Below are 18,130 nucleotides of genomic sequence, written 5' to 3' on the forward strand. Positions count from 1 at the left end.
GCGTTTCTGGTTCCACCTGTAGAAAGATCGAATTTGATACCACATTTAAGAACTCCACCTATTGTTTATCAGATGTTTGGCGGAAGTGTGAATGATTTCGAGTTCTCAGTCATACCAGAGCTTGTGCGTGTCTTGCGTCTCCGTAAGAGCAATGTATATGATTCCGTCCAATAGCACATTTAGTGCCGGCAGTATTTGTACAGTCCCCAATCCGCCCTTCGCATCACCGGTCATACAGAGAAATGCCGCTGTGAGAATCCCTTTTATATGCAACCTGAACGCCGATTCTACTTCTCCCGCCCTTATTTCGATTCCGCAAACGTCTTCTTCACCTCTGGCAACTCCCGTATCGAAGGAGCCTTCTGACCCGCAACCTTCAAGATGTTCGCCTTGTAGGGATGCGCCGCGCCCTCGAAAACTGTCCACATAATCCATCAGCAATCTCACCAAGCATTACCAGAGGGATCGAACACTCACCCTTCAACCGCGCCAACCTCTCCTTCCGCAGCCTGTTCTTAGGCAACATGCCGCTCACCGCGCGACGCAGAATCTCCCCACCACCCCACTTCTCCATCAGACGATTCATCGTGATCTCCTGCAAGCTACCGGGGCGGGTCGTGTGGCGGTAGTACTTCTTCTTGAACATCTTCTTGCCCGTCGTGTGCAGGTGCTCGCAGTTGGTCGCGACGACGTAATCGCCGCAATCGGTTGACGGGTCGAAGATGGGCTTGTGCTTGCCCATCAGCGCCAGCGCAATCGACGACGCCAGTCGGCCCAGCGGCCGCGGGTCTCCGCCCACATCGATATGGTGCCACGCGCGGCTGTAGGCGAGGCGAGTCTAAGATCGTTGCCATTGCTAATTAGCTTCAGGAATTGCGAGGTGCGGAATGGGGTGGGCCCGTGGCGGTTGCTGCGGAGGTTGCGGAGGTGGTGCGTCGGCGATGTTGTACCTTGCCAATTGTCTGCGACATGGTGGGCTCGGAGTGGTCAGAGGCCGGAGATTGACCTAGCCGGAAAGAGAGGGTCGAATTGGTGGTCCGGGCCGACAGGGACGGGGTAGAAGCGGTGTTGCGGAGGTGCGCGCTGTGGCCGGTCCCTCTCCAAGAGCTTTGGTGTTGCGGTTCGACTGACAAAATCGCGCCAAGACTTTTCGGCACCGCCCGCCATCACGTGTGACTGCTACCAGATTGGGCAATTCGATGCATCTTCCATTGGCATTAGACCTTTCGATAAAAATTCACAGATACACGCCTCTCTTTGCTCTCCAGAGAAACGACTCCATAATAAACATAGTATACCTGTAGCAAGCGAAAGAATCATGTACAGTTCCGTAGTCCCTACTGGCTAAACATGGAGAAAACCTGATAAATGAGAGCCGGTAATTATTTTCGTCACCTTGCATGTCTAACTTTTGACTAATCCAGCCATAAGATGCTTTGAGAAGGATTTTATAGGCCGTTAAGGATGGCCCGTTCGCGATACATCTTTGTATTTTCGCGTTAGAAAAGCGTGGAAAGTAGCACTTTCAATTAGAAGTCCTAAGTGCTTTGGTCTGATCTATTAGCGAACATTGTAGACGAACACCGAGACTACGGCTCTATATAGACTACACAGCGATCCTGCGCAGAGGCTCTTAATGTATGCATTAAGACGAGGATTGAGCGGGCAGCGATCGGCAGACGAGGCTTTTGGTACAAATCCTCCGGAAGAATGAACCCATTGCCTTGGTTCCGATGAAACCGAGCTTTGAAGATCAATTCTCAAGGCCTATTTCCCGATGATTTTTTGCCTTGTTGGGCCATAAGAAAATCTATTCAAAGCTCTCCAGCTACCCTAAACAAGCTGCTAGGTAGTAGTAGGAAATCAATCGAAGGGCATTTTTAACAACCCAATTATAGTAAGAATACGAAGTGAGACTAAAGTGTGGACGAAAACGAAAACGTTTGCAGTTTCGGCAATAGTAATAATATAATAACTTGTGACATCGAACAAACACCCTAGGCAAGCAGGCTAGAAAGGATGCTTTACTGGGACGAAAAGGACAGGCGGGGCTATGCCAACAACTGATCAAATAGCTCATCGTGTACGCAAGTGTTCGTCAAAGCACCTCGTGACGTCATTGGAAGGGCAGCGGAATGAAGCTTGCCCCTTCTAGATGCTGAGGAAAGAGCGTTGGAGGAAACTTGCCAATGAGAACGCAGCGTGGATGGCCGAGAACGCGGTGGTGTCGATGTTCCGCGGCACTGCGGGGCACTGGCGGAGGGCGTTGATTAACAATCGAATGGACCGAGGGGTCCGCTCCGCAATCGCGAGACCTTCACTCATCTTCTCGAAGATGCCGCTCCTTCGCGCTTTCTCTGCACACCTTTGCTTTTCGACCCTACTTTTGCCAACATGATACCCCCGTTCCAGGTTGGTCCTGCACCAAGCGTTGTCACTATATTGGTCGACGCTAACGGCCGCACGACAGACTACATTTGCTGTCCCTCTTAGCTGCGAGTCCTGCATTAAGGATGTCTCGAGTTCCTTGTACAAGCTTGAAGGTTAGCACTCGATGCATGCTGTGCGCGGCGCCTTGCGCTAACGTCCAATTGCAGGCGTGAACAAGGTCGAGGGCGACCTGCAAAACCAGCTCATCTCGATCGAAGGCACCGCCTCGCCGTCATCAATCGTCGCCGCGATTCAGGACACCGGCCGCGACGCCATCCTGCGAGGCAGCGGTGCCTCGAATAGCGCCGCGGTTTGCATCCTCGAGAGCCACAGCCAGGCGGTCGAAAACAAGGTTCGCGGCCTCGTGCGCATGGTGCAGGTCGCCTCCAATCTCACCATCATCGACCTGACCATCCGCGGGCTGTCACCCGGAACGTATCATGCAACGGTGCGCGAGCGCGGGGACATATCGGAGGGCCCCGAGTCGACGGGCGGCATCTGGGAGGCGGTCAAGGCGAAGGCGGAGGGCAAGCCGGCACGGGGAGTGTTTGGAACGGTGCAGGTCAACAAGGGCGGCGTCGGCAGCGTGTTCCTGGATCGGCCCCTCGAGATCTGGGAGCTGATAGGGCGTAGCATCGTGGTGGCACGAGAGCAGGACGGTCCGTTCGACAAGAACGATGCCGACACGCTGGTGGGCGTCATTGCACGGAGCGCAGGCGTGTGGGACAACGACAAAACGGTGTGCTCATGCTCGGGCAAGACGGTTTGGGAGGAGCGCAAGGAACAGGTGGATCGCGGCATGCTCTAACTCGTGCAGGCCGCTCAAACAGGCTAGACGTAGGCGGGGAAAGCCCCAAGTAGTCGTGTAGGGTCTACAAAAACGTGAGGCTCAGTGGGCGGTGGCATGAACTGGCCCTGTCGCAGCAAAATGGCAGTGCCAACGTGAGAGACAAGCGTTCATGCAACAGCGGGTGGAGTTCCTGATCTTGAGGCGGCTGAGGGAATGGCGGCACGTGCACCGAGCGGAGCGGTGATCTTGACACAGTACTGAGGCAGTTCGGGACGCAGCGGACGTGAAAGCGTCGAGGCGCGACGTCGGAGCCTCTGAGGCCCACTGGCTGCCATGGCGGACCAAGACAACCAAGAGAGAGGTACGGTCATTGTCATCCGAGCAGCGTGCGAGGCGGGCGATGTGCAGCTGTGACTTGTCGTGATGCTACGCGCCGTGGATGCCGCGGACGCGATCGCCGGGCGCGTCGACAGCCAATCATCCTCGGGTGCGGCGTGCGGGTGCCCGCCCGATGCGGACTCGGCGGCCTGACACGGCCGCGGTCGTGGAACGCCATGCTGCGACAGGCCCTGTTCATAGTGGACCTCGACCTATAGCGAGCCTATGGCCGTTCAAGAAGGCCTCGAGACTTACAGACGCGCCGGCCAGGTGCCTGTCGCGCAGTCCGCTCTTTTCCTCCCGGCCGCTAGCCGCACGCTCTTTCCTCCACCGACTGTCATTCTCTGCGCGCCTTGTTGTTGTTCACTGTGTGTTCATAATCCTGCTCTGCACCCGCCGCCCGCCTGTCACGCTCCAACCGCCTCGTCACACGCGCCTCAACAAGCCGACAGCACCGACGCCGCTCGTAATTACCAGCCGTATCTAATCGCGAATCCCCAGCCAGCCCCGCCTTGTCCGCGCAGCCCAGGCGGCTAGAGATCATTGGCACTTTATACCCGCTCTGCGAGCACCTGCATGCCGGCGCTTCCCCCGTGCCTTTTTTAATCGCCTCCACCGCTCCTCGCGCAAAAGCGACGAACCCTTGCATCGTTCCCGTCCGCGAAGCGCCCTCGCCCTCGCCCTCCTCTCCCACCTCCGGCATTGACTGTTCCAACAATACCGGCTGATCGCCCGACATGTCCCTCAAGCAGGTACGCTGCGCTTGCAAACCGCCCGAACGCTTAGCGCGCAAATACTGACTCCCAGCGCAGGAGATCGAGACGTGGGTGGCAGCGCTGGCCGCTTACGACAATAACGAATTCGATGAAGCCCTAAAGTGCTTCGATGGCATCTCCGATACCTCCAAGATTCTCTTTAATATGGGCGTCATTCACGCCACTCTGGGCGAGCATGAGAGAGCTGTAAGTGTCACGCTAGTTCCATGGCTGCGCGCCAGCTAACCTGTGTCAGGTCGAATGCTACCAGCGCGCTGTGCGCCTGGACCAGTACCTTGCCGTTGCATACTTCCAGCAAGGCGTCTCCAACTTCCTGATGGGCGACTTCGAGGAGGCATTGGCCAACTTTAACGACACTCTTCTCTACCTGCGCGGCAACAACAACATCGACTATGAGCAGCTGGGCCTGAAGTTCAAGCTGTACTCCTGCGAGGTGCTCTTCAACCGTGGTCTCTGCTACATCTACCTGCAGCAAAGGGATGCAGGCATGCAAGATCTGTCTTTCGCCGCCAAGGAAAAGGTCGTTCCTGACCACGACGTCATTGACGAGGCTATCAGGGAGGACGCAGAGGTAGGCCCATTGAGATCAGCGGTGCATTCTCGAGCTAACGTCGGACAGGGCTACACCGTCTTCTCCATCCCGGTGGGCATTGTTTACCGCCCGAACGAAGCGAAGGTGAAGAATTTGAAGGCGAAGGACTACCTCGGAAAGGCTCGTCTCGTCGCAGCCTCTGACCGTGCCAATGCATTCACTGGCTTTGCCGGTGCTGAGATCAAGAGAATCAACCAGGAGTCCGCTTCCGGCATGAACTCCAAGGATGACCGACCGGACGACAAGATTTCTTACGCCGCAACAAACCTTGTGAAGCCAGGCTTGACCAGTCGATCGAGGCAACAGTCCGAGCCACCGATCAACCGCAACATGTTTCCTCCCACGCCTCCCCCGGAGGAGACGAAGGGCTCTCCCAATGGATACACTTCTCGGTCACAGTCTGTTCGTGGCGAAGGCCGGAAACCTGCACCATTGGAGCTTGGACGCGCCGCGTTTGATCAGTCCCCCAAGAGCCAGCAGCCTCGTCCGATGCCCCAAAGATCGATGTCTGAACGTCCGAGACCCACTCGCGAGTCTTCTACGTCATCGTCATCGCGGGGTCCGAGAAACGGCGGTCCCAGCCTGCGTCCTCGTATCACTTCGGACGAGGACGACGCGAGCGCTTACCCTGAGGATCTTTATGACATGTACGGCAGGTCGGGCAATGAGCGCCCCAGCTATGGCGGACGCTCGCAATCGACACGGCGCCCACAGCAGAGACCCATGTACATTGAAGAGGAGGAGGAAGACGCTTTCGATCAGTCTGACATTGACTCCGGCGAGTTCGAGATGGTGCCCACGCGCTCTCGCAGTACGAGACGCCCGTCGACCAACCGTCCTCGCGGACAGTCTCAGAGGCGTAGCGTGGGCCTACGCACGATTCGAGTCAAGGTGCACGCCGATGATACACGCTACGTGTTCCTTGACCCTTACGCACGTTTCGACCAATTCGTGGGTCAGATCAGAGACAAATTCGGCCTGAGGGCGAACTTCAAGATCAAGATCAAGGATGAGCAGGATTTCATCACCATGAGCGATCAGGACGATCTTGACATGGCAATCATGACCTGCAAACAAGAGGCGAAGAGGGAGAAGGCGGAAATGGGAAAGATGGAGGTGAGTTCATTGTGCCAGACTTGTAATCCAGAATATCCGCTAACTCTCTCCTGCAGATCTGGGTGCAAACTGTGTAGGTGCTCGATTTTTTAACGTCTCACGATCTCATGGCGTCTACACTTCGATTCTCCTCAATTTTCTTTCCTTTGTCTTATCTCAATTTTCAAGAAGTCTTTTCGTTACGGTGCGGTTCTCTTTTATTGATGATACTCAGCGAGCATGAAAAGGGGCATGTTCGGCGACGGTCTAGGTTCAGCGGGTTATTTCGTTCTTCAAGATAATCCTATCCAAACACTTCCTTGAGACACGTACATTCGATTCGAAAAGCAAGAGAGAGCGCACGCGCGAGACAAGCCCCGCTGCATACATCTGCGGGCGCCGTAATATCTCACTACCCCCGTAATATGCCCCTAATTGCGGCACATTGGTTTCACCAATGTTGAAACTTTCCGGGCGTCTGCAACAGGTATGTAAGCTTGCCGAGTCCCGAATACGAGAAAACGTCTTACTAGAAGGACATTATTGGTTGACGAAGACGGTTTTTGTTGCAGATTCTATTTTCACCATTCACGTCCATTCGTTTCTGATACCTACGGATACCACGATACCCGAACGATGATACCCTACGTTATTTCCACGGAATGCTCCACCACGATACGGAGTGGAGAGAGCACTGGATTTACGGTTTGACGATCCTTTCATTACGCCTATTCTCACAGTCATTTCATAATTGCTATTCAAGGGGACTATCTGTACAAACACCCCTTCTACATTTCAAGACTACCTGGTGCTCGCGCACAACTTGTTGTTTTGTATTTTTATTTTTGCTCTACTTCCGGCTCTCGTCTCTCTAAGAGCATATGGCGCTATCATCAGCCTTCCTAAGATCATTTGCGGATGTATTATGCTCTCGTATGGGTAAGGCGGGGCAACCCTTGTTTTCTTTTTCCATTCCTTTCTTTTTTCCACAAGAGTGCTTAGCGGCTGGCCGCTACGCTCGTGTATCACTTGTGCTTTGGTTTTGTATGCTTTGTGTGTGTACACGTGTCTTGTAAGCATTGCGGGGGATGCTGGGGTTGTGAGAGTCGGACCGCAAGCTGGGACATGCCCATGACTAGGAAGTGAAGGGATGCGAATGAGCACATGGGCTCTGTGACTGTTGTATCCCGCTGTACAGTGTGCTTGTCTTGGTGTGGTGATTGCTGCTTCGAACTGTTTTCTGTTTTGGTACGCTTTTTTTTTTTTTCGCGCGCGATCGAAGAGATCTGATACACGTGTTGTTTGAGGCGGTTTGAGCATGACGTGGATCAAGGACTGGTCCGAGAGACGGCAACACTAAAAGAGGAGGATTGCGTGAGCGTGGAAGCATTAAGGTGGGCAGTTGTGTCGAATCTCTTTCTTTGGCGTTAATGCGTGGATCTTGTTGCGACTGTTGTTGGCTGTCCTTTTTTCTCTTTTAGATAAAAGTTCTCTACTCTTCTCTCTGTTTTGCTGATCTTCCTCATCTATACTATCGTGAGTCATCAGGCTGCATATCGTCTAGACTGGTGACTTTGATGCTGTCTCATCTTAAGAGAGGCGAGACGGATGTCGAGACGAAGGGACCCTGGGTGCTGTCAGCTCACCCGACTTTCGTCATGACTAGCATGGTGGTGGTGACTCGTTGGCTTGCAAAAGCCAATCCGAGTTCTCCCGATTTGTTTGAATGAGAATGTCAAACTGGACATGTGACTATAGTTGCGGAGAGATGAGACACGGCAAGAGTATGTGGCTCTGACGTTGTGGGGAATCGGCCCGCGTCAGTGGAGTACACGTGCCGTTCTTTGTCTACTTGACTCTGATACATGGTAAGCGGGGGATCATTGGCAGACTGCATCCTTCCTCATTCTCCTCACTTTTTTTTTGTCCAACGTCCCGATATTGCAGAATAGGCCGATCAAAGGGACTTTGTATAGATAGGAATGAGATATGCTTGCTTGTTCTTAGTAGCTGTGAATTTATTGATGACGGTGATCTTCGGAAGGCTCACTTAATCATTTGGAAAGTAGACTGCTGAGACGCTGTGTGTGAAAGGAATCATTTCTCTGCATAAGCTACGAGGTGAAGTACTGGTCTATCATGGGTACGTAACAGTCAAACAAAATCGCGCGTCACTTGATGACCTCCAGCAAGTCATGCACAACTGTCTCTGTGTTTTTCATTTGTGTCTATGACGTGGATGAGAAGGTTCATTGCAAGGGTTTTCAACTTTGTTCATGCAGAGATGCGGTCGATTATTATGGTTCGTGGCATACAATAGTGTGTTGGTGACAGGGATGATGGTGCGGCGGAGAACGATGATCGTGTCAGACAACATCAGCAGATGGTGGCTGTCAGCATTGACGTGAAGGCTTTCTGACTATATGGACTCCGCGGTGGTTGCGGATATTCAAAGAACAAGTATCTGGAGTGAACAAGTCTAGCTTGACCAACCCGGCTTTTGGAGACAAGCAGTGCGATCTCATGGTGTCCATCTTCGCTGGAGAATATCTTGGTGGTTCAGTCATTGAATCGCAAGAAGGATAAAGAGGGGGCTTGTAGCACGTGTCATGAGGCTGGGGTTGCGCGGGGAGGTCAGGCGGTGGGCTTGGGCAGGTGTCGCGTTCGCGCCATGGGATGTGGAAGATGAGCACAAAAGCTGCGTATCCTGATTAGGGACTGAAAGTGAGGTGCAAGATGAGTTTGAAGCTGGAATGAGGTGAAGTAGCCTATCCTTTTCCTCCTTATGTTCGACAGGCCGTGTATTTCTTGAGCTACGGAATCCACGCATATTTGCATTTACCGTCAATCGCGTGATGCTATTGTGTGGAATTCCATAAGGACTACTAATCGGTGATGGCTGTACAAATAGTTGCGGCTCACAACAGACGCCATTAAGGTAAACTGAGAGGACGCGGAGCGAGACAGTCAATCGCGTGAATCTCAAAACCAAAGGAGACCAACATCGGAAGCCGTAGGATACTTATGCCAAATGTGTTTCCGTGGGGCAATATATCTTAAACTGGATACACGAAGCTGATGCGATCAATGGTCGTGGAAAGGCGGGTCAGCTGTTGACCTCGAATGCTACCGTGAGCCCCCAAGGCGGACTTTAAAGTATGTAATCCTACACACACTCTTCTCTCCACGCATACTCAACTGAACACTCAGTTCTGAAGACCAGTCTACGAGAGTCGACTGTGGTTTCGCCTTCTTGGAGTTCTTGGTCGCATTTTCGAACGTGGTGCGATACTAGTCGGTAGATTAGTCGAACCATATTGCAAAATGAGGCCGCACCAATTTATCATAACCATGAATTCCATCAAGTGAAACTTTTGCTGATTATCAATTTAAGTTGAAAATCGGGGGTACTTTTTCCGAAAGCTTCTGATTGGGGCTGCTTAGGTTGGTAAGCTTGTCATGACGCATTGCACTAGGATCAACGGGCAGCAAGTACGAGAAACCAAGTTGGAGCAAGGCTTTAATTTTGCATCCCTGGAGGTTGTTGATATCCTGAAATAGGGATAGGTGTGGTTCTCAAGAAGATTGAAATAGGCGCCGAGTGTCAACTTGAAGTCCGACTGATGCGCTTCCAGGAAACGTCACATGATGGTGGTGTGTGGCCCCGTGAATAGAGAGTTGCTCTTGACCCATCCATGTTGGCTGGGATTTACACTGGTATGCACGTCGCTTTAGTGGGTGGTGAACTGGAGGGTTCGAGTTTCTTCGATTGTTTTGTCCAGTCTCCAGATATTTGTCGGAATATTGACCATTAAAAGAACGTCGGGCGATGCTGAGCGCGAGAAAACTCATTTCAAGGTGAAATTGAGCGCTTAAGATAGCTGATGAAGTTCAGTAGAAGCCACCGTCAAAACCATTAAATTAAACACCCCATGCATATTCCCGGAAACTCGCATGTGAACGGACCCGTCCTGCAACATAATTGGGTTGCAGCGCTGGGAATCACGACGGTCACTACATATAAAGCTCGACTGCCTCTAAGTTTTCCACTCACTTATGCTGACCCTGCCCTTTTTTCAACGACAAACTTCAGGAAATCCCCCCGCACTCTGATTTCTGCACGCAGATTCGATGGCTGATATGCTACGTGCAGTTCTGGGCGGTTCTAATGATAATCTTCAGTAGTTGTCTCGTTTAGCTCTTTAATCAAATGGCAAGTCATAATTCTGCAATCCTGAAGCAAAACATCATACTAAAGAAATAGTGATATGCCGACCAGCAAATGAATGCACGGTCACCAGCATAAGGGTCAGTGATGAAGATATCGGCACAATGCTCGATAAAAGCTTAGCATTTAAGGGGACAAATCCGGCGGAGGGCTACTGCGACGTAGAGAAGCGAGTACTGGCATATACGTCTTTACTTTGGGACTCTCCATTTTAGCTACACTAGGCGTTGCTGAGCACTGTAGAGGAGGTGAGTGTGCTATGAATGGGTGATGGGGTTTATGATTACCATGATCATGTTTTCCTGGGCTCTTCCGCTCGATCTACTGTTTTGAAGGCTCAGTCCTTCTCAAAATAAAACACGAGAGAGAACTTGCCAGATGATATTGAGGGCATGATACGGCTGTAGAGATACCTCAGACCTTCGGGCAACAGCATACTTGAGAGGTTGAATTTACACAGCATTGCATCCGAGACGCAGCTCATAGGACAAAGAAATTGTTATACAAATTGGTCAGGAGCCTACAGGAATTCCTAATACACACAAGCGCCATATGAAAACAAATTGAGGAAAGGAACCTCTTTACTCCTCCTGCACCAACCATTCTACAAACCCAGTGATCATGTCCGGGTGTGTGTGGAAGACGCCTGGAAAAACGAAACGCCTAGTCTATGCCAGTAAGAAATGGGAAATTTCAATGCTTGTTCCTCCTCTTCTCAGCTTTGGTGTCAGATACAGCAATTTTTCTTTGAATACACAAGATGAAATACAGGAACAATGGCGCTCATATCAGAGGACCAAGCCCAGTCAATAATACGACTTTTATTGAGGTTTCAGGGCGGTTCTGATGGCACTTGCCAGCCTCTGATAGTCTTTCAATAGCTCTTCTATGTCTCCAATCTTCAAATCTTTAGCCTCTTTGGCGTCGATGAATCGCTTAACTGGAGGCGCAGTCTTGCTAAGCTCGTCAAGTCTGTTTAGGGCAGCGGCAGCCTTCGGATTCGCTTCAGGCCCGGGAGAAGGCGACGATGTTGGCGCCGGCTTGCTTGGCTCCGGTTTGGCCTTCTCTGCTGGAAGCGTCGGCGTAGTAGGAGCAGAGGGCGAGGTATTCGCCCTGCCGAATTTCGGGAGCATATTCATGCCGCCAAACCCACGTAGCGGGTTGAGGGAGCTCCCTAGATTCCGCATCGACTCTACGGCGGAAACACCAGCACTGGTTGGCGTTGAAGCTTGTGGCGGAGGGCTCGTCAGAGGGTCAGTACCCTTGTCTGCAGGGGTAAACGCCACGCGTCTGCTGCTTGCGCCACTCTTGGCGCTGTCAACGCTACGCTCTCGGAGAGGGCGACGACCACCGAATAGGTCAGTGACTTTGCTGTCACGGGTTGACTCTGTTGCCTCTTCGTTGATAGAGCTGCTCCCGCTGGCGTTGTCGTCTATTGGTGGCGGAGTGCTAACGAGCTTGCGGACGTCTTCAAGGGTCTTTGGCTGGACGACCTCGCTCTTGCCTCCGGCTTGCTGCTCTTTCAAGCGGCCGAACAAGAACTTGAGGCTGTTGTCAAGAGTCTGATTGATCGACTCAAACGCCTGATCTGCGCTGTCTAATACGGCCTGCCGTGCTGCGTCGCTGGCTGCTTCGATTCTGTTCGTTTGTTGCTGGATCAAATTGCTCAAACGCCGCTGAGACTTGTCCAGTGGTGACGGAAGATCGTTCTTGCCATCTTCACCATCTGGGGCAAGACTTGACTTGGCAGGGGTAATACCAAGATCCATAGGTGCAGCACCGCTAGGTGTAATCGGTCTGGAAGACTTATCGGGACCTCCTGGCAGCTCATCCGCGCGAAGAGTTGAAAGGTCCACGTTTTCAAGGAAGGAAATAGAAGCCTCCAAATTCACCAGGCAGTACGCAGATTCTCCATCAAGCTTGCTTGCAGTCCTAAATCTCTGAATGAAGTGCAAGTTGCTGATGACACAAATGCTGTCTGGAGGACTGGTGATGAGGGCGTAAATGAGGGTCGGCAGGATCTCGTCGGCTGAGGAGGAGCTTGGGAAGATGTGCGACAAGGCCTCGACGATGTGCTTGTGAGCGGCAGTCAGGTGCTGCAGCTTTCCAAGCGGGTATTTCTCGTCATTCATTCTTTGGATGCTCTCACGCGCTTCGGCGAGCATCTCGGGTATTTCTTCCTTCTTTTCCTCCATGGATTTCCGCATATCAGGCGTGATTTCTTCGCCGTGCCCAAGGAGTTCTTTCAGGCCGATGCCAACGAGCGAGAGGGCAGCTGTGCGCGAGCGGAGCTTCTCGTCTCGTTCACCGTCATCCGTACTACGGTGGCGCCATATCCGGGAGTAGATCTGGTCCTTGCTTAACTTTGGTTCGGCGGAATACGCGGGGTGACATGCGGAAGGAATTGCATAGGAATAGGGGAACTCACCTTCTCGCATACAGCCCTCTCCACTGCCTCCTCGAGAGCGGTTCTTTTGAGCTCTAGCAGTCTTCGTGCCTTCTTGCGATCCGAAATTTCCGAGACGGTGAGCATCTGTTGCTCTTGCCCCGATTCGGACGTTTTTCGAGCATTGCGCGAGCCTGTAGATGTACGAGAAGCCAGTGACGTGGTAGAGCCTTGGCGGGACAGTCTTGTAGAGAGAGCAGCGATGTGTGTGTCTATTTGGGAGGCAGCGCGGACGTAGAACTCTTGAAACAGGTCGGACAGCGAGTCGATGCCAATGGGACTGGGATGCACGCGAGCGGAGAGCGACTCTATGAATCTTGGGTCGGTCAGCATGAGCAAGCGCAGGATATATTGCTCGCACAAACCTTTCAGCCAGGCTCCTGATCTCGATGGGCAAGTCCTCGAACGACTCGGGGAGGGCGATGTCGCCATCAGCGTCGTCGTCGCGAGCATCGCCGTCTTCGGAGCGCGTGGCAAAGACATCTCCCGTCTCGCTCTGGTCGCTGTCCTGGTGGGCGAAAGCAGTGGGATGCAGAATCTCGGGAATGGAAGCTCCCACAGTGCTTGCGCGGCTCCGATGGCGGGGGCCCTGCGGGGCGGAGTCGAAGCGACTGAAGCTCTTCGAGGCGTGGATTACTCGGGGGCGTTCTTCGTCCTGGGACATTGTTTCGTTGTTGCAGTCAGGGAGTCGGGTGGTACGGACGCATGTCGCGGAGGTGTAATTGCGGGTTGCTATTGATAGACAACAGAAGAAGCTCTGGCACACGCACGAGACACTTCGGAGCTCCAGGCTGTCCCTGCGATAAGCTGATAAGGGGCCGAGGGTCTCGGCGCCGGGGCAGCTGGTCTTATGACGCGGTTGGCGCACGAACACCACACCCCAGCATCCGCCCAACGCTCCAACTCTCCATCTCCCACGACGCCTCCTGGCACGAATCTCCTTGCCAGAACATATCTGCTCCCTAAGCTCCAGCTCCTGTCTCCTCTACAGCTCGTGCTTGATCTGTCATGCCTGCCGGCTTTCTCTAGCAGCCGTCGCCACCATGACTAGCAAGCATCACTTCGGCAGCTCTGCCGGCCGCGCCTTCATCACCACGCTGCTCTCCCTCGCAGCTCTCAACCCCGCCCGAGCCGATTTCGCTCCCCAGCACGGCGATGGATATGGCATCCTCCCTGTGCTCCCTCCCGGCACTCCCAACGAAGATGCATCCAGGCAGCAGCTGGCAAGGGATATGGACTTCGTGAGTAAGCTCGGCCCGAAAGCCGATCGCTGGAGATGCTGATACCGTCCTCGTCACAGACGCTGAAGCACATCTTCCACCACGGAACCCACAAGTACCCGGGCCTGCACCGCCGTCTAGATATCCACCCTGATGCTCCCCTGTGGGTCGCCTCCGAGGACGACCCTACTCGGCGGGAGCCCGCCCCGCGCCTCCGCGCTCGCTCGCAGGCCCTCAACATCGAGCGCCTTGCAGACCGGAGCCCCGAAGCTATTAATCACATCCTCGAAACAAAGCGCCTGACCGGGCGGGAGGTCGTCCTCCCTGCCAACGCCTGGACTGTCGACGAGATCGCCGGTCCTAATGTGACGGACAAAGAGAGTGTTCTTACCTTCGCGAGAATGGCGGCAAATGCCTACGTGACCGATCCCACCAAGCCTGACTGGTCGGATGTAAGTGGAGGCTTCAACTACACCGAGGACTTTGGTTGGGAGGCAGACGGTCTTCGTGGCCACATCTTCGCCGATACCACAAACTCCACCGTCGTCATCGGCCTCAAGGGTACTTCACCAGCCGTCTTCGATGGCTCTGAAACGACCACTAACGATAAGGTGAACGACAACCTCTTCTTTGGATGCTGCTGTGGCCAAGGCGGCTCCTACATGTGGCTACAGGTCTGTGACTGCATGACGTCTACCTATAGCTGCAACTCGACTTGCCTGGTGGAGAACATCAAGGAGAAGGGGAAGAACCGCTACTACTACGCCGTTCAGGATCTCTACCACAACGTCACTTCTCTGTATCCCGATGCTGACATCTGGATTGCCGGACACTCTCTCGGAGGAGCCACGGGCAGTCTTCTTGGCCTGACCTACGGCCTTCCCGTCATTACCTACGAGGCCCCTGGCGAGGCTATGGCAGCATCGCGACTGGGACTGCCTACCCCGCCAGACTACCACCTTGGCAGACATCAAGACAGGACAGGCTCTGGCGTCTACCATTTTGGCCATACGGCAGATCCTATGTACATGGGTCTGTGCAACACGGCGACCTCCGTGTGCACCATTGCTGGTTATGCTATGCAAAGCGTCTGTCACTCTGGATCGGTGTGCACTTATGATACCGTCGGAGACCTTGGCTGGCGTGTAGGTGCCGGAACGCACCGGATCCAGGAAGTCATTCATGACGTTATCGAAAAATACGACGAAGTTCCTCCGTGCACCCCGGACATTAGTTGCACAGACTGTTTCAACTGGAAGTTTTACGAGAGCAATGGCTCCGACACGACGACGAGCTCCAGGAGTAGCACGGCGACGACAACTCCCTCGAGGACCGAAACCTGCAAGACACCAGGCTGGTGGGGATGTCTTGACGAGAGTACTACGTCTGGTCCCATGACCACTTCGACTAGCATCATTACGTCGACGACTTGTGATACTCCCGGATGGTTCGGTTGCAACGACAAGACCACCCATACGGTTATCACAACCTCCACAAGCATTTTCCCCGTCCCTACTACGACCACGACTACTACTACCTCGACCACTTCGACTTCAGAGACCACCTCAACCACCACATGCGAGACTCCCGGTTGGTTCGGCTGCAACGACCCCACGACTACAACGACGTCCACAACGACTTCCACGACGTCGTCTAGCTCCACGTCAACATCCAGCTGCGCGACACCTGGCTGGTTTGGCTGCAACGACTCATCCACAACGACCACGACCACGTCGGCAACCTCTGCCACCCCCAAGCCATCCTTGAGTTCTGTGCCCTCGAGTACCGCAGCCTCGACCACTTCGAGCTGCACCTCCAAGAACTGGTTCGGCCTTATCTGCGTTGATCCTTCGCCAACCGACACACCGGCTCCAGCTCCGACGTCGCACCACCAGAAGTGCGCCCACAGGAACTGGCTCGGGCGCTGCAAGGAGTGGGAAGATGAAGATGAACTGTGATGGCAGGAATCAAACATAACCGATGATGGAGCACGAACTGCATTCGCTTAGAAACTCAGCAGCACTGCGGATGGCGTTAAGTTATGGAAGGCGTTTTTGAGATTTATTGTTATGATACCGCAATGGATGGTGGGCGTAGATTGAATCTGACGTACATATGTTTTCATATGATCTTTGATTGAGATCAAGTTTATACAAACGCATAGATGTTATATTGGTGTGCATCAACACATGATTGGTTCCAGTATGACCAAGATTCTGTAGCGTAATGCTGAAGGTTGATGCGGATGTATGCAGCCCTTGTGAAGGTCGCACAAGCAGGGGATGCAAACGAGATGTGCCCTGAAGTCCCGCTCCGTCAAAGGGGTTCTTTGCGTCGAAAGCTGAACGCTATTGGATCAACTGCAAGGTTCTCAAATGACTGGTACCACGACAGCTAGGCGGATCGCCTTTGCATGGTCGTTAGCGCATTCGTGTTAAACGCCTCATTGGTGCACGGGATTTTAAAAGGCAACACCATGCCTCTGCTGAGATGCCAAGGAAGCTGTAAGATAAAGACGTAAACGTGCAGTGCGCAATCGCTAGAAAGAACAGTTTGACGAGGTCTCCACATAACCCATGGATAGGCAGTTCCAAACCGGTTGCAGTCTCAGTTTTACCTTTGATCTGTGCTGGCGCGATGTGCCTGAAAAAAAAAGAAGAAAAAAAGCACGTGTTGTACTTAACAAGTGGCTCTTGGTAGCTAGGACTTTTGGCTGCTTAGAAAATTAACAGGGGCTCAAGAAGAAAAAAAAAACTTAGAGCTGCTGCCCGTGCTGAGCCACGGTTGAGTCGTTGCGGATGATGAAAAGGGTCCAAAAGAGCTGACCACCGCCTCACGCTTGAGACCATCGGGAAGCGCCCAGGAAGTCTCGAAAGAGCTTGCAAAGCCAAGGACGCGTACTTGGTTGAGATGGCTGAGTTGCTCGCAAATGGGAAGTAGGAAGCCGGTATAAAGAAGCAGCACACTTGAACGTTAAAGCCATTTTGTCGGCAGTATCAGCCTGCCAGTTCCCAAAGCCAGGCAAGTCACGAGACTTCTCTCGAATAAGCTTTCCTGTTCTTATGGAGTCGATTGACACGAGTGTGTAGAGTGTGAACAAATCGTGGAGTCGTGAGGCAGTCGTGATGGTGGTCATCGTCCTCGTTGGCGGCACTGCAGCACAAACATCATTAACATCACTATATAATGCATGACCGCAATCTATCCTTCTGTCCGCCGGCGATAGGTTACCCACAGGTTCTCCTGTCGTGGTGGTATCACCGGTGGACTTGAAAGCTAGGGATAACTAAACAATATTGGCTGCCCCTGCCAATCCCCAAGTTCAATCCCCCACTGTCGCAAAAAATCCTTCAAGGAAGCCCTACGGTCGGGCCGAGGAGGGTTTCTGCAGCGCTCTCCTGGCCACACGGGAGATTCCTGTAGTTTTGCTCTTTTTTTGTCCAATGCTATCGTACTTGTTTCTTGACGCTTTACAAGAAAAAGATTTCTTCTTCTTCTTTTTGTTCGAACTCTCCAGGACGTATTATGTGAGTCAAAGGGTGAGTGAAAGTGCGAGCTGTCTGGTGGTAACGAAGTGGGCGTACCAAGGTCTAACATCTGTGCCTAAGGAACGAAGACTCACTACCCACAGACCAAGCCTGCTAGAGCGTAGTTGCCGCGCCTGCTGGTTGCGTGCCTGCTGTTCGCGTGCCTGCTGGAGCTTCTGCTACTAGCACGCACTGGACGCGTCTGCCGCTGCTCCGAAGTTCGATGAGGGCTGGAGGTCCGAGCCGTAAAAAAGCTACTATCACTGGGCTTGTTGGGGGCTGGCAAAAGTGACGTAACAGAAGCGACGGTGGGTATTGTACTTTAATGATGGGAACCGTACCGAGACGACCTCGCCATGTTCCTTGAAAAGCTTTCGGATATTCACCTCGTCATACTCCGGCGGATAGTTGGTGATGTCTCCTCCGCCCTGCAGATCCACCCCCACCTCCACCCCCACCTTCACCTCCACCTCCATAGGCTCTTATAGAAGCTTTTCCATTGGTCGAGAAATTCAACACTATGAGTGGTTGGCTGTTAGCGAGGAATGGATTTCAGCATATCTCTAAAGAATTAGGCTGAGTGGAGGTGGGAGTAGAGGTGGTAGTGGATCTGCAGGGCGGAGGAGATATAGAGTGCTGCCGGTCCTA

General features: G+C 53.0%; 5 protein-coding genes across 5 annotated transcripts; 3 read left to right on the forward strand and 2 right to left on the reverse strand.

Annotated features, from left to right (window-relative positions):
- Nucleotides 1-302: 302 nt before the first annotated feature.
- On the reverse strand, nt 303-971 carry LTHEOB_4033 (50s ribosomal protein l13; the record flags this gene model as incomplete). The annotated part of the gene is made up of 3 exons (XM_035513023.1): nt 303-418; nt 478-838; nt 951-971. The coding sequence occupies 3 exons, from the start codon at nt 969-971 to the stop codon at nt 303-305; spliced, it is 498 nt and encodes a 165-aa protein (XP_035375426.1).
- Nucleotides 972-2,394: 1,423 nt separating this feature from the next.
- Nucleotides 2,395-3,238, forward strand: LTHEOB_4034 (Superoxide dismutase copper chaperone; the record flags this gene model as incomplete). The annotated part of the gene is made up of 3 exons (XM_035513024.1): nt 2,395-2,412; nt 2,471-2,543; nt 2,598-3,238. 3 exons carry the CDS (start codon nt 2,395-2,397, stop codon nt 3,236-3,238), a joined length of 732 nt encoding a protein of 243 aa, XP_035375427.1.
- Nucleotides 3,239-4,335: 1,097 nt separating this feature from the next.
- Nucleotides 4,336-6,159, forward strand: LTHEOB_4035 (NADPh oxidase; the record flags this gene model as incomplete). The annotated part of the gene is made up of 5 exons (XM_035513025.1): nt 4,336-4,350; nt 4,411-4,560; nt 4,610-4,945; nt 4,994-6,082; nt 6,139-6,159. 5 exons carry the CDS (start codon nt 4,336-4,338, stop codon nt 6,157-6,159), a joined length of 1,611 nt encoding a protein of 536 aa, XP_035375428.1.
- A 4,951-nt stretch (nt 6,160-11,110) lies between these two features.
- Nucleotides 11,111-13,399, reverse strand: LTHEOB_4036 (Vps9 domain protein; the record flags this gene model as incomplete). Its single annotated transcript, XM_035513026.1, has 3 exons — nt 11,111-12,652; nt 12,718-13,051; nt 13,101-13,399. 3 exons carry the CDS (start codon nt 13,397-13,399, stop codon nt 11,111-11,113), a joined length of 2,175 nt encoding a protein of 724 aa, XP_035375429.1.
- Nucleotides 13,400-13,778: 379 nt separating this feature from the next.
- Nucleotides 13,779-15,913, forward strand: LTHEOB_4037 (Lipase class 3; the record flags this gene model as incomplete). Its single annotated transcript, XM_035513027.1, has 2 exons — nt 13,779-13,976; nt 14,036-15,913. The coding sequence occupies 2 exons, from the start codon at nt 13,779-13,781 to the stop codon at nt 15,911-15,913; spliced, it is 2,076 nt and encodes a 691-aa protein (XP_035375430.1).
- Nucleotides 15,914-18,130: the final 2,217 nt, after the last annotated feature.

Source organism: Lasiodiplodia theobromae (assembly GCF_012971845.1).
Source record: "Lasiodiplodia theobromae strain AM2As chromosome Unknown scaffold_10, whole genome shotgun sequence".
Classification (NCBI taxonomy): Eukaryota; Fungi; Ascomycota; class Dothideomycetes; order Botryosphaeriales; family Botryosphaeriaceae; genus Lasiodiplodia; species Lasiodiplodia theobromae.